Genomic DNA, 24355 nt, shown 5'->3' with positions numbered 1-24355 from the left:
GATTCAATTTATGTGTCCTTTAGAAATTGCAAAAGGACACAAAGGAGCTTTGCTGAAGTAGCTGGGTTTAAAGCCAGCCCAACAAAAGATAGGGAATGGGAAGTTCAGTATTTGTGCTCTGAAGCATCACAAGATATTTTAGCTGCCTGTTTTTAAGAGACACAAATTTGCCTGAATTTTGAAAAAAAGCCTGCTTCAACATTTAGACACAAGATGATTGACCAACTGTTGCTAACAAACTGAATAACACAGAGTTAATAAGCCTGTTTCAGCATTTAAGTGAAGCAATAGTGCCTTTGAGAAGGGGTTATTCTGAGGCACAAGGGAACATTGTCTGAACGACAAGTTACAAGCCTTGATAAGAAAATATTCAAGGACAAGCAATTTGAAGATTTTTAACAAACACAGATGAAATCATGGAATTGTGCTCATAAAAGAAAAACATTGAAGAATCATTAAACTACAGTAAGTAATTAATTCCAGTCTCATTTAGAAAAGGCTGTTGTCCCATTAGGTAAACAGTGTTAGTTAAGCATCTTGCAGCCAGAAAAAACAGCAGGTAAGGTTATCTCGCAGAAATTCTTTGAAACTACTTTCAATATTAAGAAATACGTTCTAGTTAAAGATTCTTTAAATAATCACAGAGATAGATTTCAGCATAATTGTAGACACACATATATAACCAAAGTACAATAAAAGCATTTGGGGAAAACATTAGAGAGCTGCCGAGCATATCTTGTCTCATTAGCTAAAACAGGAGAAGTAATTATAAAACTTTGGAATGTGAATCAATAAATTATATAGAAAGATCCTAAGGCCTTGGGATTACAATGACTTTTAGGCATCATGAAAATCAAGGGAACCGAGGGTTGTCCACAGAATGTCCATCATTGATCAGGTGTTTCACAGGATTGGTTGTATAGAAAAAGGGGGAGGGCACAGTAACCACATTATAACACAAAATGTATAAAAATATTCTTTTCCACCATAAAAACCAGATAGTGTCTTTGATCTCTCTTCTGATCTAAGCCGTAGATGAAGTGAACAAATGGGTTCTCATGCCAAGTCCAGATTCAGGGGAGATCTTTGGTCCTCTCCCTGCATTAACCAGTTGTTGCTTGAATAAAGTCTGCCATGAATTCTGTCTGTCTCCTGAGTCTTATCTTAGCCTGCTGGGCACACTTTCCTCATTCCTGAAGAAGGGCTTATGCCCGAAACGTCAATTCTCCTGTTCCTTGGATGCTACCTGACCTGCTGCGCTTTTCCAGCAACACATTTTCAGCTCTGATCTCCAGCATCTGCAGTCCTCACTTTCTCCGGTTTGTAGATAGATCTGCAGACATATCAATTGAATCCTCTGAACAGAGTGTACAGGGTCAATGTACTAGAAGAGATCATGAGTAGGATTAGATGCCAGTGTTGTAGCATACTATAACAGGTTGGCTGGGGGCATAACAAATTCTGTAGCACAAATCTTCTATTGGTTTTATATACCTCCAGTTTCTGATATCACGTGGAGTGAATCAAATTGGTAGAAGACAGGCATATATGATACTGGAGACCAACAGAGGAAGCAAAGGTAGATCATCCACTCGGCACTTCTGGTTGAAGATTGTTGCGAATGCTTTGATCTTCTCTTCAGCACTGGTGTGTTGGGCTTCCTCATCATTGAGGATGGGGATATTTGTAGAGCTTTCTACTCCCCTGCATTATTTGATTGTTCACTACCACTGATGATGTGAGATTGCTTCGTTCTGTCTGCCACTTGATGTTTATGCTGTCTGTTATGCAAATAGTTTCCTTGTATATTTGGCAGAATGACAGCTTATTTTTACGTATGCCTGGTACTGCTCTTGGCATGTCCTCCCATATTCTTCATTGAACAAGGGTTAATCCCTGAGTGGATGATCTGCCTTTGCTTCCTCTGTTGGTCCTCAGTATCATATATGCTTGCCTTCAAGCTATTTGATTCACTCCACATATTATCAGAAACTGGAGACATATAGGCAAAATAGGAAATGGGTTCCAACAATATTCTGGTAATTGTACCTGCGGTTTGTGCTCTAGAATTTGCCATGCCCCTCATCAACCTGTTCCAGTATGCATCTAATCTTATTCACAGTCTCTCCTAGTCCATTGACATTGTACACCCTGTTCAGAGGGTCCAATCAATGCATGTTCTATATCTGCAGATCTATCTACAACAACGAAAACAGAAATTGCTGCAAAAGCTCAGCAGGTCTGGCAGCATCTGTGAAGAGAAAGCAAAGTTTATGTTTTGGGTGACCCTTCCTCAGAACTGGGTTCCAAACTGTTAACTTTAATTTCTCTTTGTAGATGCTGCCAGACCCATGTATGGAAACAGGCCCTTCGCCCAACAAGTCCACACCGACCCTCCAAAGAGTAACCCACCCAGACTCATTCCCTTACCCTATTTTACCCCTGACTAATGCACTTAACACTATGGGCAATTTACATGATCAATTCACCTGACCTGCACATCTTTGGATTGTGGGAGGAAACTGGAGAACATGGAGGAAACCCACATAGACACGGGGAGTATGTGCAAACTCCACACAGACAGTCACCCAAGGCAGGAATCAAACCCAGGTTCCTGGCACTGTGAGGCAGCAGTGCTAATCACTGAGCCACCGTGCCACCCTTTGTTTCTGATTTACAGAATCCACAGTACTTTTAGATTTTAATCCCTGGCTTGATAGTAATAGTAAGTGAGGCATACGAGAGCCTGCAGATTGTAGTTGAATACAATTCTGCCACTGTTGCTGATAGATCATAAAACCTTGTGGATGCTCAGACTTGAGGTGATAAATCTGTTTGAAATCAATCTCATTTTACACAGTGATAATGTCACATGGCTGAATAGACGCTATCCTCAACAAGAAAACAGACCTTCACCTCCACGTGTTGTGATCATTCCTACCAACACTGTCATGGACAAATGTACCTGCAACAGGTGGATTGGTGAGGATGGGGTCCTATTTGTTGGTTGCCTCATCAGCTGCCAGTCTTGCAACTGAGCCTTTTAGGACTGGACCAGCTCAATCATTCGTGATGCTGTCAAGTTACTCTTGGCAATGGACATTGAAGCCCATTTTCCAGTGAATATTTTGCCCTCCTGCCATCCTCCATTCTTTCTCCAAGTGTTTAAACATGGGGGAGAACTGATTAATCACGTGGGAAAGGGGCAGTAAATGATATTCAGCAGGAGGCTTCTTTGCATTTTTGACTTAATATTATGAGACTTTATGGAGTCTAAAGTCAATGTTAAGGACTCCCAAGGCAATTCCCTCTCAACGGTGCCAATTCTGCTGCATCTGTCCTGTTGCTGGGACCGAAATAGTGATGGTGATTTGCTGCTTTCTATTCTTAAGCCAATATTTTTATGTCGTTCGACACTCAACCTCCTATTCCATAAGTTTCAATTTTGTTTAGCTGCCTTTGTATCTTCTCAAATGTTTCCATATTATTCACATAAATGCCAACCACCACATTCTCTTCATGATAGTGTCACAGAGCATAGAAACAGACTTCGGCTCAACTCATCCATGCCATCCAGGTTTTGTAAACTGAACTCGTCCCATTTGTCTGTGTTTGGCCCATATCCCTCTAAACCTTTCGTATCCATGCACCTGTCCAAATATCTTTTAAATTTTGACTCTATCACTTCCTCTGGCAGCTTGGTCCATATATGGACCAGCCTCTGTGTGAAAAATGTTGCCCTTTGGGTCTCTTTTAAATATTCCCCCTTTCACCTTGTAACCATGCCCTCTAGTTTTGGACTCCCCTATTCTGGGGAAAAGGCCTTGGCTATTTTCCTTATCTATGCCCTTCATGATTTTATAAACCTCTAAAAGGTCACCCCTCAGCCTCCAATGTTCCAGGGAAGAAAATCCCAGCTTCTCCAGCCTCTCTTTATAAATCAAACTCTCCAGTCCTAACAACATTCTTGTAATTTTTTCTGCACTCCTTCCAACTTAACAGCATCCTTCCTATAACAGGGCGACCAGTATTGGGCATAGTACTCTAAAAGTGGTCTCACCAATGTCTTGTACAGCTGCAAAATGACACCCTAGTTCCAATACTTAATGCTCTGATTAATGAATGCCAATGTGCCAGATGTCTTTTTCACCACTCTATTGACCATGACGCCACTTGCAAAGAACTATGTACCCCTAGGTCATTCTGTTCAACAACAGCCCTCAGAGCCCTAGCATTAACTGTGTAAGTCCTGCCCTGGTTTGACTTACCAAAATGCAAAACCTTGCATTTATCTAAATTAAACTCTATCTGCCATTCCTTGGCCCATTGGCCCAGCTGATCAAGAAACAAACTCTTAACATTTGCCTGTCCTGTGTTTTTGTTTTTGCCGCTATTTACCAATTATTTACTTATCGATGCTACTTAACTCTGTGATCTGCCTGTATTGCTCGCAAGACAAAGCTTTTCACCATGCCTCGGTACACGTGACAATAAATTCAATTCAAGTCAGTTCTTAGATAACCCTCTTCTCTGTCCATTATATCTCCAATTTTGGTATCATCTGCAGACTCACTAACCATGCCTCCTACATTCTCATATAAATCATTCATATAAATGACGAACAGTGGACCCAGAACTGATCATTGTGGCACTCTACTGGTCACAGGACCCAGTCCGAATATGAACCCTCTACCACTAACCTTGGTCTCCTAATGTCACAACAATTTTGTATCCAATTGGCTAGATCTTCCTAGATCCCATGTGATTATTCAGACGGCCATGCAGAACCTTATTGAAGGCCTTACTAAAGTTCATATAGACAATATCTACCATTTTGTCTTCATCTATCTTCTTTGTCATCTCTTCAAAAAACCCAGTCAAGTTCGTGAGACATGATTTTCATTGTAGAAAGCCATGTTGACTTTCCCAAATCAGTTCTTGCTTTTCCAAACTCTTTGCATGCAAATCCTGTCTCTCAGAAACCTCTCCAACAACTTAGCTACCACTGACGTCAGGCTCACCAATCTACAGTTCCCTAGATTTTCCTTAGAGCCTTTCTTACATTATAGCACAACGTTACCCACCCTCCAGTCTTCCAGCTCCTCAGCCGTGGCAATCGATGAGACAAATTGGGGCAGCTTAGTGGCTCAGTGATTAGCATTATTACCTCACAGCGCCAGCGACCCAGGTTCGATTCCAGAATCGGGTGATTGTGTGGAGTTTGCACATTGTCCCCATGTCTATGTGGGTTTCCTTCCACAGTCCATAAATGTGCAGGTCAGGTGGATTAGCCATGAAAAATTCAGGTTTACAGGATTGGGTGGTGGAACTGGATGGGATACTCTTCAGAGGGTCAATGTGGACTCGATGGGCCGAATGGCCTTGTTACACACTGAAGGGATTCTATGAAAATATCTCTGCAAGGGGCCCCACAAATTCTTCCCTAACTTCACATAGTGTTCTGGGATACACATGATGAGATCCCAGGGATTTATCTACCTGTATGCATTTTAACACCTCCTGCACTTACTCTTCTCTGACATAGATTATTTACAAAACATCCCTATTCATTTCTCCCAGTTTCCTCGCTTCCACGCCTTTCTCCACAATAAATACTGATACAAAATATTCATTTAGCATCTCCTCCATCTCTTGTAGTTCTACACATAGATGACTTTGTTGATCTTTAAGGGGCCTTATTTCCTCCCTACTTACTGTATTCCCCTTAATGTACTTGTAGAATCTCTTAGGATTCTCCTTAACCTTATTTGCCAAAGTTATCTCATGTCCTCTTTTTGCCTTCCTGGTTTCCTCTTACTTCCTACTTCCCCTGTACCTCTCCAGGGATTCACTCGATTCCTGTACTTTACAAGTGATTACATCTCCTTCTTTTTCTTGACCAGAGCCTCAATATCCCTAGTCATCCAGAATTTCTTATACCAACCAGCCTTGCCCTTTACATTAACAGTCTCTGAACTTTAGGTAACTCATTTTTGAAAGCATTCCACTTGCCAGCTATCCCTTTACCTGCGAACAGCTTCTACCAATCAACTTTGAAAGTTCCTGTCTAATACTGTCTAAAGTAGAACTTTAACACTTAGATCAGACTTATCCTTTTCCATAACTATTTTAAAACTAGTAGAATTATGATCACTGGTCTCAAAGTGCTCCCCTACTAACACCTCCAGTCACTTGCCCTGCCTTATTTCCCAAGAAAAGATCAAGTTTTGTTCCTTCTCTAGTAGGTACATCCACATATTGAATTAGACAATTTTCTTGAACACACTTAACAAATTCTTGCCCATCCATGCCCTTTACACTAAGGCAGTCCCAGTCTGTGTTTGGAAAGGTAAAATCCTCCACCATTACAAGCCTATTATTCTTACTGATATCTGTGATCTCCCTATATATTCACTCCACAATTTCCTGCTGATTAGTGGAGGGTGGTGGTCTGTAGTGCAATCCCATCAAGGTTCATCCCTTTTTATTTCTTGGTTCTGCCCATACAGCCTCATTGGATGATTCCCTATGAATACCCTCTTTAAATAGCACAGCAATGTTGTCCCTAATCAACAACACTCCTCCTCCTCCTCTCTTACCTCACTTTCTAACCTGCCCATAGCATCCAAATTCCAGAATATTACACTGCCAGTTATTTTCCCTCAGTCACATTTCGGTAATAGCTATGATACACCAGCCCCATAAATCCCATCCATGCCCATGATTGCTATCATGCAATAAACTACATCTTTATTAATATAATAGCCTCTTCCTATTAGATACCAAGTGAGTTATTCTTTATCGCACTAGATCAGTGAGGCCATTTAAATCCCAACATAAAAGGAGGAGGATGGCAGTAATCTACCTGGTGTGTCTATTACTATTGCAGTGATGATTCAGCATATAACAACTACATTCTGGAGTATATGATAGAGGAAACTCCATCCTTCACTGCGTTTCCAGCTGCACCTGAAATTTGAAAATCATGAGCTCAAGCCCATGGTAGTCACATTAGACACATAGAATGGTGTTCTGGAATTCCCACAAATTGCAGGAATTGAAAACACAAGACATAGATGCCCATTCATGATGTAAAAAATCTATGTCAGGGCTTTTGGGATGCAAAAGGACGGGATTCAATTCCCAATGCTCCAGAGATGCATGTTAAAAACAACAACACTAGAACAGTGCCCAGTCCTTGTTTGTCTAAGACTCTTGGAACCTGGTTGTGTGCCGGGACCTCCTTTTCATTCCATTTCTACAAAATGGAACAATGAGACAGAAATTTACTGATGCAAAGGGATCTTTATATTTCTGTGTTAAGAAAAATCAAAGTTAGTAATTTGTTTAAAGTATTCATGAATACCTCTTGACCTGCTCCGTGGTCTTTGAACAAAAATCATTGTTTAGAGAGACAGAAAGAGAAAAATATCAACCAATCAATAAATTTTGATTTCCTTTAGAACATTTACTCTCTCTAGCTCCCTTTTATCCTTGCAATACTCTTTCATTACTGTCTTACAGGCTTAATTTGATCCTCTCCTTATTCTTTCATTGCTCCTCCTCACTGTTCTTGCAACGTACCCTTTCAAGTTCAATTTGATCATCTCACTATTCTTTCACTGCTCTCGGGCTTTCTTTCATCATTTCGTTATTTTGCATTGCTCCCTTTTATTCTCTCACTGCACTTCTCCCTCTCAGGTTCCCCTTTATTCTTTCATGATTCTTGCACAGTTCCCTCTGAAACTCAATTTTACCAATCACTATTCTTTGATTTCTTGTTCTTCAGGTCATTCTTATCCTCTCAATCGTCTTGCTTTTTTATCCTCTCACATTTCTTGTACGCTTCGTCTGAGGCTCACATTTTTATTCTCCCGCCATTCTTATGCAAACCCCCCTCAGGATTCCTTTTCATCTTCTGAAGGAAAACAGTAAAATTTACAAATGACAGTTCCAATGTGATCAGTATGTTCATATCCAAGTAACATTTTTTCTCTTTCTGGATAATATACAGATGTAATGATAATTACTGACTTAATAAACATGTGAAAAAAATTTACATGTCTGTATTGGAGCTTATTTTCATCTAAACCATTGCCCTCTAGACCACCCAGAGTTATACCCACATCCTCTCAGGTGTGCACATAATATATTTTGGAAACCTGTAAACCAGAATCTGCCTAAAACAAATACAAGTGGGCACAGACTATACAGGATCCTCATATACAGCATGACTGAATGTTGCCATAATTTCAACTGTGCAGTTCTAGTCTAGCTTACACCTAAAATGGGGAAAGGATGGGATTGAAAATGAATGGGTCGAGAGCAATCTCTCTAATTCCCTGATTTGCTCAGAGTTCTGTTAGTATGCTTGTTTAATTTTGATACAGGGATGACAATTCTTTTCTATTTTAACTCGTAAATCTAATAGCCATTTGCTTAAAAGAACTAACAGGCATGCTTCATGTTTTGTTAATCTCTCTAATCATTCACTGACTAGAAATACTGAACCATATTGTAATCATATGAAAAATACTCACCAGATTGTGACATGGTTCAAAGATACTGCTGTGAATTATGTGACATTGTTTCTCTGCCCAGGCCAAACGATATGGATTTAGCTCACATGGATGCAGAATTTCAGTCACATCTTGACATAAAGGCTCTTCCTTCCAAGTATTTGCAAATTCTAATGCATTGGAGGCCAAGTATTGGCTGCGAGTTATAAAATCATCACCTACATCACTGTTGAAATTCCCACATAGTCCACAGAGTGAAAGCTGTTGAGATGCAAGACAACTATTATTTGCTGATTGTATGTATTTCTCAATACTTTATTCCTTGTGTTTTCTTTTTAGAACTCTTTGTCTTGCTATGATATGTACTCTCAACTTCTTTTTCTCAAATGAAGAGAAATCAGGCATTCACATAGTGCTTCCACAAAATAACAGAATGCAACCATAGAAATGCAGCAGCGTGGACGATGCAGTCCATTAGTACACAACGACATGCATTGATAGTTTGCATTCTGCCAGACAAAATGCATTAGTGGTCCATCATTACAGTATCTGTGCATAATTGATCCAACACCTATACATAGTTGATGTATAATGTAGAATGCATTATACATCAACTATGTGCACAGTATTGCACAGATTACACATTGATTACATGTTAATTTGAATATTATAGGAATTACAAGTTGGTAAGATGAGATATGTCAGAAATAAGATGTTGAATAAGGTCAGGTATTGCAGCTTTTACAAATTGGGTAGGATTGGGTAAATTGTGGAAGTTAAATGTAGCCTATAAGCAGGTATTACAGAAGTTTACACAAGATCATATATTGTAGAAGTTACATGAATGAGAATCTCATGGTGTGGTATTGACCTACCTTTAGGTTGGAAGGTCTAGATTCAAATCCCACCTGATCCAGAAATGTGACATAAAACAGGTTGAATAAAAATAATGAGATGTCACATATAGGGTAATAATGACTAATATTGTGGTTTAAAGTATAAGCCACAACAAATTTGGTCTGGATATTATGCTTTCAATTGCTGGCAACAATGGGAATTTAGTTGTCCCACTTATCATGTTGATAAAGTTGTTCCTAATAATACCATTAGTACTTTTTCAGTAACTTAGGATATATTCTGTTCAGTCTGGATGAGCTTTTAGGATAGCTTACCTCTTCACTTATGTTTATGCTATCTACTTTCCAAATAACTCCTTCTGTGTTGTGACAATGGCTTTGATCATGGGGTTAGTGAGAAAGTTGGGACATAAACTATTAATTGCATGTAAAACTTCATTCACGCCTTTCTTATCGATGGCTGTGGAAACTCACTCACCCAACTGCAGCTTGTATCTATTGGCTAACAGACTGGAAGAGCCTAGAACTATCGTGAATTCCTGACAAAGCTAGGATGCAGGAAAAGCATAATTTGGAGCCAAGATCTTCAGGAATACGAAAACACTCATGTTCCTCCACCACCATAGCTTCTCAGTTTTAACAATGGGGTGCAGCGGTGGGGAGCTCAGTTGAAAATAAATCAAAATTGAGAATTATTTTAAAATATCAATGAAAGGTTAATGATATGTCATTAATTCTGAGATGAATATTAAGCTAGAAACCACGAGAGGCATGCCTTTAGCTCATGATGTCAGAGGGGAGCAGCATCACTGAGAATGAGTGAAAATGCAAGACCTCCCCAGTCTGTATCAATGGATCCATGCAGCAGTCAGGAGAGCAAATTCCAACAGCAGCAAATGAAAAAGGGAAAGATAAAGTTAAATATACAGTCAACAGTGTATGCCTTTGATTTGTCACTGATCCTAAGATCCAGGAAGTGAACATGGTAAAGAAGAAGGTAGTTGAACAATTGAGTAGGATAAAAATAGATGAAAAGGAAATAGTTAAGAGGTTGGTTGCCCTCAAAGTAGAAACATCACCAGTCTGAATTGAATATGCCTGGTTATTGATAACAGATATTCTGGTGGCAGTCTTCAAGTTGATCTTAGAGGACTACAGAATATGAAATTGAAACATCTCTTTAATATATTGGAAACATGATAAATTATAGACTGGTCAACTTAAACCTTAATAGTGGGGAAACCTTCAGAGGCAATAATAAGGTCAACATTAATTGTCACTGGAGAAACTATTGTTTTAGAACATAGAACAAGAATGAGCCCTTCAGCCCACGATGTTGTGCTGAACATGACACCAAATTAAATTAGTCCCTTCTGCCTGCCCTTGATCCATAAACTTCCATCCTTGCATATTTATGTGCTTCCTAAATGTCTTTTAAGTACCCCAATCATATCTGCCTCCGCCACCACCCCAGGGAGCATATTCCAAACTCTGTAAAAACCTTGCCTTGCCTTTGAACTTGCTCCCTCTCAGCTTAAATGCATGCCCTCCAGTTTTAGATATTTCAACTCTGGGAAAAAGATTCTGATCGTCAACCCTGTCATCTCAATTTTATACACTTCTATCAAGTCTCCCCTCAGTCTCTGCTGTTCCAGAGTAAACAATCTGTGTTTTTCTAGCCACTCCTTATAGCTCATACCCTCTAATCCAGGTAGTATCCTGGTAAACCTCTTCTGCACTCTCTCCAAGGTCTCCACATCCTTCCTGTAATGTGGCAACCAGAATTGAACACAATATTCTAAGTGTGGCCTAACCAAAGTCTTATAAAGCTGCAACATGACATCCTGTCTCTTGTACTCAATTCCCTGAACAATAAAGGCAAGCATGCCATGAGCCTTCTTTAACACGCTAACTACTTGTGTGGCCACTTTCAGGGAGCTATGGACTTGAACCCAGTACATCAATATTATTCAGGGTCCTGTCATTAACTGTATACTTTTCCTTAACAGTTGAGGAGCACCTCACGCTTACCCAGATTAAACTCCAAGTGCAATTTCTTTGCAATTAATCTAGATCCAGCTGTATCCTTTGACAACCTTCTACCTATCCACACCTCCACTGAACTTTGTATCATCTGCAAAGACACAGATCTGCATTTGTATCGTGGGCGGCACGGTGGCTAGTACTGCTGCCTCACAGCGCCAGAGACCCGGGTTCAATTCTCGCCTCAGGTGACTGACTGTGTGGAGTTTGCACGTTCTCCCCGTGTCTGCGTGGGTTTCCTCCGGGTGCTCCGGTTTCCTCCCAAAGTCCAAAGATGTGCAGGTCAGGTGAATTGGCCATGCTAAATTGCCCATAGTGTTAGGTAAGGGGTAAATGTAGGGGTATGGGTGGGTTACGCTTCGGCGGGTCGGTGTGGACTTGTTGGGCCGAAGGGCCTGTTTCCACACAGTAATGTAATGTAATCTAATCTAATCAAACTTACTAAACTACCATCTATATATTCATCCAAGTCACTTACATATATCACAAACAGCAGAGGTCCCAGTACATAAAGCCATGCTGACTATTCCTAACTAGGCCATGCTTTTCCAAACATAAGTAAATCCCCTAAAGATTCTGTCCAACAGCTTCCCAACCACCGATGTGAGACTCACTGGTGTATAGTTTCCTGCATTATTTCTATTTTGCTTCTTGAACAGAGGAGCAACATCAGTTACCTGTCAGTCCTCTGGGACCTCACCAGTGGCTAACAAGGATACAAAACTCTTGGTCAAGGCCCCAGCAATCTTCTCTCTTGCCTGTATCAATAACCTGGAGTAGATACCATCAGTCACTGGGGACTTATCCACCTTAATGTTCTTCAAAAGACTCAACTCCATCTCTTTCTTGATCTCAAAATGCCCTAGCATATTAGCATACTCCACACAAATCTCCCTTCGCCTTGCCACAAGGTCCTGATGTTTCTTATTCAAAGCTATCTTAAAACTTATGGGGCTGTGATCACTGTTTGCAAAGTGCTTACCCACTGAAAGGTCAATCACCTGCTCAGCTCATTAGTCAGTATAATGTCCAGCACACCATTTCAAGAAACCCTCTTACATGCAGTTAACAAATTCTGCCTCGTCTAAGCCTCTTGCTCGAAGGCAGTCCCAGTCAATAATGGGGAAGTTAAAAAGTCACCTACTATGACAATGCTGTTTTTATTGCATCAGTCCATAATCTACCTACACATTTGTTCCTCAATGTCTCAATGGCTGTTGGTGGGCCTATTGTATAATCCCACCTTATTTTTGAGCTCTACCCATTCCATGGATGAGCCCTCCAGTATGTCCTCTCTGAGTGCGGATGTAACATTCTCCCTGATTAGTAATGTAACGCCTCCACTTCATTTACCTTCCTCTATAAAAGAACAAAACTCTGAAATGTTGAGTAGCCAGTCCTGTCCCTCTCTCAGGCAGCATCTGAGGAGCAGGACAATCGATGTTTCAGGCATAAGCCCTTCATCAGGAATCATGCCCAAAATGTGGATTCTCCTTCTCCTTGGATGCTGCCTGTCCTGCTGTGCTTTTCCAGCATCACACTCTCGACTCTGACCTCCAGCATGTGCAGTCCTCACTTTCTCCTGTCCTTCTCTCAACCAAGTTTCTATAATGGCCACAACATCATAGTCCCATGTACTGATCCAGGCTGTAAGTTCATTTGCCTTACCTATGATACCCCTTGTTTCTTAAAGATAAATTGTGTTTGGCTTACTAGTTTGTGTTCTTTGACATAATGAAGGGCTTGTGTGGTGATACTTTAATTGTGTAGATGGACTTTTCAAAAGGCATTGCATAAGTGTTAGATTAATAGACAAATCAGCATATTTAAAACTTTTGGAACTAAAATAGCAGTAGTTGCAAAGATACAATATTGGTTGTAGGTCCATAAGCATAGAATAGTGGTTACTAATTGTTTTTGGGCTGGTGTAAAAGATATAAGGTGTTCCTTAACACAAGGGCCACCTCAAAATCATTGTTTGATTTCCATATCTATATACACCTGGACTTGGTGTAAAGAGCATAATTTCAATATTTATACATGAAACAAAACTCAAATGTAGAAAATAGCAAGAACTGTAACAGACATCAGGAAACAAAAACATAGAGATATGATTCAATGTGAAGAGATGTACTTTAGTGTACGTATGATAAAAGGCAATATAAACTAGGTGATTTCATTTTAAAGAGGAAAGGGTTGCGCAAAAAGAGACCTGCTTATTGTTAAAAAATCACACAACATCAGTTTATAGTCCAACAGGTTTATTTGGAAGCACTAGCTTTTGGAGCACTGCTCCTTCATCAGGTGGTTGTGGAGTATAAGATCATAAGACACAGAACTTATAGTAAAAGTTTACAATGTAACCCTGTACACTGGCTAAACACTGTAAACTTTTGCTAGAAATTCTTTTGCTCTAAATTCTGTGTCTTACGATCTTATACTCCACAACCACTTGATGAAGGAGCAGTGCTCCAAAAGCTAGTGCTTCCAAATAAACCTGTTGGACTATAACCTAGTGTTGTGTGATTTTTAACTTTGTACACACCAGTCCAACACCGGCATCTCCAAATCAGACCTGCTTATGTATGGGTACACAAATCTTTGAGGGTAGTGATGACAAGTTGAGAAAGCTTTTAAAAATGTATATGAAATCCTAGGCTTTAAATGTAGATCCATCTAGTGCAAAAACAAAGAAATGATAGTAAACCTTTTAAAAATATTAATTAGAGGGCGCAGAATTGATTAATCGGAGCAGCAGTGGCAGTGTAGGATTCCTGTTTCATGGAGATAGCAGATATCCTCAATTTGTCCTCTTTAGACCTTAGAAGATAAGGGGAGATTTAATAGAAGTGTTCCACACCAAGAAATCTTTGATAAGAGTGAATGAAGAGAAACTATTTTTAGTGACAGAAGGATTAATTACCAGAGGAGAAAGCCTTAACATATTTGGCTGAAGAACCAAAGATGAAATTAGGAGGGTTTTTCTTAACAGGAGTTGTTATGGTCAGCAAGGTATCACCTTGAAGCTTATAGTCTAATATAATAATTACAGCACAGAAACAGGTCAAATGGCAATAAGTGTTTGTACGCCACATGAACTTCTTCCCATTGGGCCAATTTGTCTCAATAGCAGGAAAAACATTAACAACAATTTTCAAAAAGAAATTTGCAGAGCAAACTTAGGCAAAAATGGCAAAATGAATTGCTCTTTTTAGTGTGGTGGCTGTTATGGTCCCTATGAATGTGAATAATCTGCACTCAGTGCAACAAACATATTTTTAATTTCTTTGCACCTAGTGGTTTGCTTCATATAATATAATTACTATGGCTTAAACTGGTAGATCAACACATGGTTATCAATCTGCATGCAAATTATTGTTAATTATAATTCCTTACCTGTTGTATTCTGGTGAAGCGAATGAATGTATTTGTATTCTTGTTCCATAACACTTGTAGTAGGTGACCCCCAGGGATTACTACTTCAAGAGATATATAAAGTGGATTGATTTGTATGTTGAATTTATCAGCTGCATTTTCAGGTGTTATCTCGTAGGTTGCATCTCTCATTTCTATCAGCACATCCTTGAACAGAAACAGATAGTTCAGCATTTTTTTAACACAGATACGTTTTTGCATTATCAATATAGGATTCTACCTGTTAAGAACTGTCTGCTTATCTATTCCAGCTAGACTTGACTCTTTATTCTTGAATTTCTATCCCATTTATGTTAGACAAGTTTTAAAACAGGAAAATGCAGCGAAAAGTGAGAGAGAATCGAGTGGAGAGATTCTGTTACAGAATGAGAAGGACATGTGAGACTGAGACAAACACAGATTGAACAATGTGAATGAGTAAGACATACTGAGCCAGTGAGAGAGTGTGGGCAGAAGACTGATCTAGTGACAGACTGATCCAGAAAGAGTAAAAGGCAGACAGTACAGAATAAGGGATGGAGAGAGAGAGAGAGGGAGAGAGAGTAACAGAGAGTGAGCACCAGGTTGATCCAGCAAGAATGAAGATGTAATAACCCAACGATTGGCAATAAAAAGAGCAAATTTACCTTGTTTTGGAGATTTAGGAACAGAGTTAGCAATCACCAATGACGTATAGAGTAATCTGGTGAGGGAAAGTAACCCCAGTGAGTCTGAGGAAGGGGCAGTGACCTAATGAACAAAACAAATGACCCAGTGAGGTAGTATAAGTCTATTAAAATAGACTGAGTAACTGAGCAATGTAGTTTGAGAGAGAAAAAGACTGGCACAATAAGAGGGGTGAACAGGACACTGAGAAGTTGGGATGCAGTTCCCCAATTATCAAAGAATTGAAAATCTATGAGAAAGTTGGAAAAATGTTATGGTTGAGAGGTATTCCGGGCTGCATAGAGTGGCCTATTTTCTTCTTGAGGGTTCAGGATGCAGGCTCCTGTTCCTCCTTTTTGCATCAATTTAAGAAAATTTAGTTCCCTGTTCTTTTTCATGTGGCACGCAGAATTCTTTTGAGGCTTCTCATCACTCAGTATAGATAAGCGATACATACTTCAATAATGTACCTCTTGATACTGAGGTCAAAACCCCTGACACTTGTACAGGTTTCTTCTTGTTTTGCATCGATTTTGTGGTGCCCTTATTAAAGACCTTGGAAAAGATGACAGAAGATGGAGTCTGATTTGTAACACATTCCTAAATGTAGCATTAGGTTTTTATGCCTGTAATGGTTATTATTGTTGGAAATTAAATCTTCTGGCAGGAGGGAAGAACTCACCTAGAGGTAGACGTTGCGTGGCATAACCTATGTTAAGTGATAGATTAAGGGAGCATATTTGTAACATATGACACAGTCATCTTGAACAAACCATCAAATACTTGGCATGTAAATTATAAAAATCTGAACATTCAAACAACAGTGTGAATTCCATCTACTGTTTAAATATTATTATTGGACCAATGCTGTTCAGAGAAACCTACTGCACCTGTGAGTTCAGTCTGATTGACTTAAATCCTGTACAAATCAAACCTAACAATTAACATTTGAATGCATGTAACATACTGACTTTCACACCTAGTTATGAACTGTTGATACTGTGGATGGTTGGACTGGATTATGACAGTAAGCTGTTGTAAGATTTTGTACTTGCTGCAGGAGCTTGGACTGGCAAGCACCCTAGGACCCTGGCTTCTGGCCTGGATACCCTCTAGCACCCTGATACTGCAATTTGCCACCACTGTGGGTGTGGCCTCCTGGTTCACCATGGTGGTGATTGGTAATGGTAGGTGGAAGATGAGTGTTGAATAGCCCTATACGAGAGATGAACTTCAGTCATTTTGGATCTTTGCTACCATCGGATGTAGATCTTGTTCTGCTGGGACCATGTGGTGATTGGTGTGCCTGCATGTTAAAAGAATACACACAAGCATCATCCACCCAAATGAATTTCGGTACCAGGAATGTCAGGACTGTTGTGGACAACCCAATATCAGACCTGAATGTCACACTGCAGTCAAGTTACCTGTCCCATATGACAGGAGCTAATGACTGGTGGACCAACCCTAATCCTCTCTCCCATCCCCATCAACCTGGCCCCAAACTGGCAGAGGCAGAAAAAACTGTCACTGGAGACTCGGTGTTGCTGGATTCAAAGACCTTGAGAAGAAAGACTGACTCAGGCAGCACCTCACCCAACCTGGCGATGAGCATCTGGACCACCCTAAAAGCACTTGCATTGGGACATTTGGCTTCTCTACCAGAAAACACAAAGACTTGTTCAACAAGAAAGATCAGGAAATCTCCTAGACTGTAAACACAAGGTGGCAGCTCCACCAAAACTCAAGCAAGAGGGAACAAGCCTTCAGCCAACTGACGTCTGAGATACAATACAAATAATTTATGACCTAAAGAACAGATGGTGACTTGAAAGAGTGCAGGAAACTCAACAACTTTCTGACAACCACGTCATATGTGACTACTTCAATGCAAGCAAAGCCCTCTATAGGACCTATTGCTTTGGCAGCCAAAAAGAAGAGTTGATCATCAATGATCAATTGCAGAGAGCACTTACAGAACCTCCTCAACCAAGATGCAGCCTTCAACACAAGTCTTCCCATTATATGCTAGCTGCTGTCATCTCAGCGCATCTAATGAAATCTAAAAAGCCACTTGGCAGCTGAACAACAGCAAAGCAACAGGTGGAAACCCCTGATATACTAAAATACAAAGGACAGGCACTTTTGACACAAATCTACAACTTCATCTGAAAGGAAGACAGCATGCCGGGAGATCTCAGAGATGCCGCAGTTGTGAGCATCTTCAAGAAAGGAGATAGGTCCAGCTGCAGAAATTACAGAGGGATTTCTGTACTGTCAACTACGAGAATCCTCCTCAACTCCTCCTCCCTGTGGCTGAAGAGCTCCTTCCTGAATCTCAACACAGCTTCCGCCTGTAGGCACAACGAAGAATGCATGACAAATACAATAAAAGTGCACAGAATTGCACCAACTTGTGCCCATCGGCTTCTTTGATCTCACAAAGGCCTTCAATTCTGTCAGTCATAAGGGATTGTTGTAGATTCATACAGCATGGAAGCAGTCCAAGCCCCACTTACATGTGCTTGGCCCATATCCCTCCATACATTTCATATTCATGCACTTATTTAAATGTCTTGTAAATGTTGTAACCATACTTGCTTCCAGCACTTCCCCTGGAAGTTCATCCAACACACAAACCACTCTAGGTGTAAAAAAAAATTGCCCCTCTTGTTTTTGATAAATCTTCTTTTTGTCACTGTGTGCCCCCAGTCTTGAAAACCTCCACCCTAGGGAAAAGATAGCTTCTATTCACCTTATCTATACCCCTCATTATTTTATAAAACTCTATCAGGTCACCTCTCAATCTCCTATGCTCAGATTGAGGAACCTCTCCTTCCCTGTAGCTGCAACATTGCGTAGGTGTTGGAGGTGATTTCCTCAAATTCCAGGAGCAGCAATTACTGTTTTATATGCTGTTGCATTGTTTTGGAACTTTGGAAAAAAAAGTCAAAACAACAGCAGTTTCAAAGGGAGAAGGGCAGACAAAGGAAGCACATGGTGAAGACAGTGCAAGAGAGAGAGAGAGAAAACCTGCACAGTTACCGCCTTTGCTGTTTGAATTCGTCTATCGCTGGACATCGGAGTGCATCTGGGAAAATTAACAAACAGTGAAATTCACAACTAATCTTGGAGGAACTGTTGGGCGAAGTTCACAGCACAGAATCAGATAAGTTAATCGTAGTTTTAAGTCTGTCCAAGAGAAAGGCTGCAGTAGTGAGTATAGTGGATTCTTTCTTGATTATATGTTTTTGGAGAGAAGTCTCTTGATTAAACTTAAAATATAAGCCATAGCTATTAATTTAACCTGGGGCTAAGTGCTTTCCTGGTCACCAGATGGGATTTCCACATTGAGTCCCAAACCTAACTGGCTACAGATTTCTAATGCCGGTACTCCAGCCCGATTCTTTCAGCCCCTCTCTCATGATACCTGATTCAACAGACTCCAACTTCAGTCCACTACTTCAAACAGAAGAATGCAGTATTTAGTTTCTCCATATTCCAAAGTAAACCAAGGCAAATTCCACAAATTTTGACCTGACATTGATCATTGAAATATTATTCAAAGGAATGCAGTCAATCATCTGAATAAATTGTAAAGCATCATATTATAGCAGTCAAAAATATATGTTTAAACTAGTCATTTTAATAGTCAATGATAGTCTTGACTATCAATTCATTTTCAAAAGGTATTATTCAGAACCTGCTTGGTATAATTGACATTGTATCACATCACCATAATTTTAATTTGGTTTTGATCAGTTTTTTGATTTGCTCACTGAGCTGGTGGGTTGGTTTTCGGATGGTTCATCACAATGCTGGTAACAGTGACCTTCTGGTGAAGGATTGGTATTCTGTCCTACTTGCTATGTGTGTGTCTTGATTGGTTGTGGTGGGTGATATCATTTCCGGTTCTGTTTTTGAGTGGTTGGTAAATGGGGTCCAAATCTATTTGTTTGTTAATGGAGTATTAGTTTGAATGCCAGGCATCTAGGAATTCCCACATGTCTTTGTTTGGCCTGTCCCAGGATGGAGCTATTGTCCCAGTTGAACTGGTGTCCCTCTTCATCGGTGTGCATGGATACCAATGATAGTTGGTCATGTCTTTGGTAGCTAGCTGGTGCTCATGTATCCTTCCTGGTGGCTAGTTTACATTGGACAAACCGACAGGAATGATTGTTGCAGTCCTTGCAGGGTACTTTGTGGGCACGGGGTCCAATAAATTCATTAGTTGTTTTAGTGAGGCAGTAGATTTGTGGTCTACCATGATGCCAACAGGCCAGAGTAGTCTGATGATCATCTCTGCAATGTCTTTGATGTATAGTAGAGTGACTAGAGTCTCTGGACATGTGTCTTCCTGCTTAGGTCCATTGTGCAAGAAATCAGCGGACTACACTTAATGGGTACCGTTGTTCTTGAACACATTGTATCGGTGTTCCTCCTCGGCTGCTCATAGTTCCGGTGTGCTACCGTGTGTTGTGGCTCGTTTGAATAGTGTCTTGATGCAGTTTCTGTTTGCATTCTACCACATGCCCAAGGGGAGTCTGTTATTGTTATCATCGGTATAAAATTCACCAAAGAAGAGGATGTTGATCCAATTAGGCATCCTATTGATTTGTTTGTAATGTCTTGTCATTGGAGGTGAAGTGGGTTGCGAGGCACAGGTCCAATAGTTTGAGGATACCTTCCTTGCTGACGGAGTTGGCGCTGTCAGGTGTTTGCATGCCTGGTTTGTCTAGCACTGAGACCAATGTTCTTTAGCTAGGGTGATGTTTGCTGAAAATGTGTTGCTGGAAAAGCGCAGGTCAGGCAGCATCCAAGGAACGGAGATTCGATGTTTCGGGCATAAGCCCTTCTTCAGAAATGAGGTAGATGCTTGTTTTTCAATGCACTGTGTTCTCTTCAGGATGATGGTCATATGCCCTTCGTCCGCAGATAGGATTACAATATTGGTCTTTTCTGAGTCTTTCCAGGGCTTTCATTTCAAGTGTGTTGAGGGTGCTTCCTTCTTTCTTTCTGTTTAGTGTTGGTGCTACTGCCTGTCTAATGGCTTGCTGGGTTTCTTCTGAGAGTCCATTGTCTTTTAGGGTGGATTACAGAGCTGCTGGGAAGTCATTTTTGTCCACATCCCTCTGGTTGTAGTTCATTCCTCATACCAGGGCTTTTTCAGTGTCTGAGAGTAGTTGGTCAGATAGATTCTTTACCCAGCTCTCTATTTGTCTGTCTTGCTGCTGAGAGAGAGCTTGGTCAGTTTTTCTTGTAGGGCCAGTCCTTTTTGTCCTGGTCTGTTGTTTAATGCTGATGGTTCATTCTAGCATAGTTGTCCATTCATGGTCAGTCACATGAGTGTACAGAGTCTTTTGGCACAAAATTTCTTATTTATATTTGTGGAGGCAGTTATGGGCATCACTTATCATTTCGTGTAGCATTCTGCAGCAGGCAAACTATTCTGTTCCCGTCTTCAGGCTACTTTGAACATATTGCGCCCATACATGTTTGAGATCTTGGAGAAGATTTGGAGCGGAGGTTATCAGTTTGCTCACTGAGCTGGTGGGTTTGTTTCCAGAAGTTTCATCACCATGCTAGGTAATATCAGTGAGCCTGCAAGTGAAGCCAATGCTTGCTGATGACATGAGCTACAAATCTTCTCCAAGTTCTTTAAATTTAGTTTCGATTTTGGTTAATTTCTTGGTTGTGCACAAGTCTGCGTTCACTTCCCAAGTTAAATAACCTGCATGTGTTTATATTATCCACTCCCATCAGCATTTTAGGATTTTTCTTCAACACAACTTCATTTCCTCACCAACATTTTTCTTTTGAAGATTTTCCTTCTTTTTCTATAATTCTATTCTCTGGAAAGGAGTTTTGTTCCCTCTCTGGTACTGTATGACCTCTACAATAATAAGTATAAATGAGAAAGCTAGCTTAAAGCTTTCTCCTTCAGATCATTCAACTTTCTATTCAATAGTTGTCTAATCGATGCTTCCACTACCCTACATATCCTGACTGGAAGAACAACTGCAAAATGATGGGCTGAATTTCAAGTGTGGCTTGCCAGCTGTGGTGTCGAGTCCACCACCACCTGTTGGTAGATGCTTGTTTTTTTCAATGCACTGTGTTCTCTTCAGGATGATGGTCATATGCCCTTCGTCCGCAGATAGGATTACAATATTTGTCTTTTGAGTCTTTCCAGGGCTTTAATTTCAAGTGTGTTGAGGGTGCTCCCTTCTTTCTTTCTGCTTAGTGTTGGTGCTACTGTCTGTCTAACGGGCTGGTAAACAAGAGATAGAACCCAAGATAAACAATTACACTTTGGAATTTGATTGGCTGATCCTTTAATTGGCATTGAGAGTTTTTTCTACATAATGGACACCATGTAACCGCTCAGCGAGAAGGCCAGAGGAGTCCCAACTTCAGAGGAGCACATGTCTGCAGGTTTTATTTCTTACAAAAGGATAGCAGTATTGTGACAAAGCTGGTAGTTGCTGCTCATCCCAAACTGCCCTCAAAAAGGTGGCACTAAGCCAATAGGTATACTATAGGGCTGTTGTCGGCTGCAAAGGGACTTAGATTTGATGCAGAGCTGGGCTGAGGAGTGGCAGATGGAGTTCAACCCTGTCAAGTGTGAGGTTGTCCATTTTGGAAGGACAAATAAGAATGCGGAATACAAGGTTAACGGTAGGGTTCTTAGTAAGGTGGAGGAGCAGAGGGATCTTGGGGTCTATGTTCATAGATCTTTGAAAGTTGCCACTCAGGTGGATAGAGCTTGTAAGAAGGCCTATGGTGTATTAGCGTTCATTAGCAGAGGGATTGAATTCAAGAGTCGTGAGGTGATGTTACAGCTGTATAGGACCTTGGTAAGGCCCAATTTGGAGTACTGTGTGCAGTTCTAGTCACCTCATTTTAGGAAAGATGCGGAAGCTTTGGAGAGGGTGCAGAGGAGATTTACCAGGATGTTGCCTGGAATGGAGAATAGGTCGTACGAGGATAGGTTGAGAGTGCTAGGCCTTTTCTCATTGGAACGGCGAAGGATGAGGGATGACTTGATAGAGGTTTAAAAGATGATCAGGGGAATAGACAGAGTAGACAGTCAGAGAATTTTTCCCCAGGTACAACAGAGTGTGACAAGTGGACATAAATTTAAGGTGAAGGGAGGAAGGTATAGGGGGGATGTCAGGGGTAGGTTCTTTACCCAGAGAGTGGTGGGGACATAGAATGCGCTGCCTGTGGGAGTGGCAGAGTCAGAATCATTGGTAACCTTTAAGCGGCAATTGGATAGGTACATGGATAGGTGCTTAAGCTAGGACAAATGTTTGGCACAACATTGTGGGCCGAAGGGCCTGTTCTGTGCTGTATTGTTCTGTGTTCTATGTTCTAATGAGGGCAGGAATAGGAGGATAGAGCAGATGAATGCATGGCTGAGGAGCTGATGTATGGGAGAAGGATTCACATTTTTGGATCATTGGAATCTCTTTTGGGGTAGAAGTGACTTGTACAAGAAGGACAGTTTGCACCTAAATTGAAGGGGACCAATATACTGGCAGGGAGATTTGCGAGAGCTGCTAGGGAGGATTTAAACGAATAAGGCGGGTAGGGGTGGGACCCAGGGAGATAGTGAGGAAAGAGACTGGTACAGTTGAGAACAGAAGCGAGTCAAACAGTCAGGGCAGGCAGGGCCAAAGTAGGATTAATAAATTAAACTGCATTTATTTCAATGCAAGGGGTGTAACAGGGAAGGCAGATGAACTCAGGGCATGGTTAGGAACATGGGACTGGGATATCATAGCAACTACAGAAACATGGCTCAGGGATGAACAGGACTGGCAGCTCTTAATGTTTGAGGATACAAATGCTACAGGAAGGATAAAAAAGGAGGCAAGAGAGATGGGGGAGTGGCATTTTTGATGAGGGATAGCATTACAGCTGTATTCGGGAGGATATTCCCAGAAATACATCCAGGGAAGTTATTTGGGTGGAACTGAGAAATAAGAAAGGGATGATCACCTTACTGGGATTGTATTATAGAACCCTCAATAGTCAGAGGGAAATTGAGAAACAAACTTGTAAGGAGATCTCAGCTATCTGTAAGAATAATAGGGTGGTTATGGTAGGGGATTTTAACTTTCCAAACATCAACTGGGACTGTCATAGTGTTAAAGATTTAGATGGAGAGGAATTTCTTAAGTGTGTACAAGACAATTTTCTGATTCAGTATGTGGATGTACCTACTAGAGAAGGTGCAAAACGTGACCTACTCTTGGGAAATAAGGCAGGGCAGGTGACTGAGGTGTCAGTGGGGGAGCACTTTGGGGCCAGTGACCATAATTCTATTCGTTTTAAAATAGTGATGGAAAAGGATAGACCAGATCTAAAAGTTGAAGTTCTAAATTGGAGTGGGCCAATTTTGACAGTATTAGGCAAGAACTTTCAAAGCTGATTGGAGGCTGATGATAGCAGGTAAAGGGACGGCTAGAAAATGGGAAGCCTTCAGAAATGAGATAACAAGAATCCAGAGAAAGTATATTCCTGTCAGGGTGAAAGGGAAGGCTGGTAACTATAGTGAATGCTGGATGACTAAAGAAATTGAGGGTCTGGTTAAGAAAAAGAAGGAAGCATATGTCAGGTACAGACAGGATAGATCGAGTGAATCCTTCAAAGAGTATAAAGAAAGTAGGAGTATACTTAAGAGGGAAATCAGGAGGGCAAAACGGGGACATGAGATAGCTTTGGCAAATAGAATTAAGGAGAATCCAAAGGGGTTTGACAAACATATTAAAGACAAAAGGGTAACGAGGGAGAAAATAGGGCCCCTCAAAGATCAGCAAGGTGGCCTTTAGATTAGATTAGATTAGATTA

The 24355-nt window shown here is 40.7% G+C and overlaps 1 protein-coding gene across 1 annotated transcript in view; it reads right to left on the bottom strand.

The window, feature by feature from the left end:
- The window catches only part of LOC122558124 (mucin-6-like), a 60426-nt gene that overhangs the window by 26085 nt on the left and 9986 nt on the right, over nt 1–24355 (bottom strand). Inside the window, exons 4-5 of the mRNA XM_043706442.1 lie at nt 14816–15001; nt 8541–8780 (exon numbers count right to left, since the gene is read on the bottom strand). Coding sequence (XP_043562377.1) covers nt 8541–8780; nt 14816–15001 — 426 coding nt within the window. The remainder of the gene's footprint in view (nt 1–8540; nt 8781–14815; nt 15002–24355) is intronic.

The sequence above is a fragment of the Chiloscyllium plagiosum genome, chromosome 16, assembly GCF_004010195.1.
Source record: "Chiloscyllium plagiosum isolate BGI_BamShark_2017 chromosome 16, ASM401019v2, whole genome shotgun sequence".
Taxonomy (NCBI): domain Eukaryota; kingdom Metazoa; phylum Chordata; class Chondrichthyes; order Orectolobiformes; family Hemiscylliidae; genus Chiloscyllium; species Chiloscyllium plagiosum.
The sequence above is the reverse complement of the archived record's forward strand: the minus strand, read 5'-3'. Positions and strand labels throughout refer to the sequence as shown.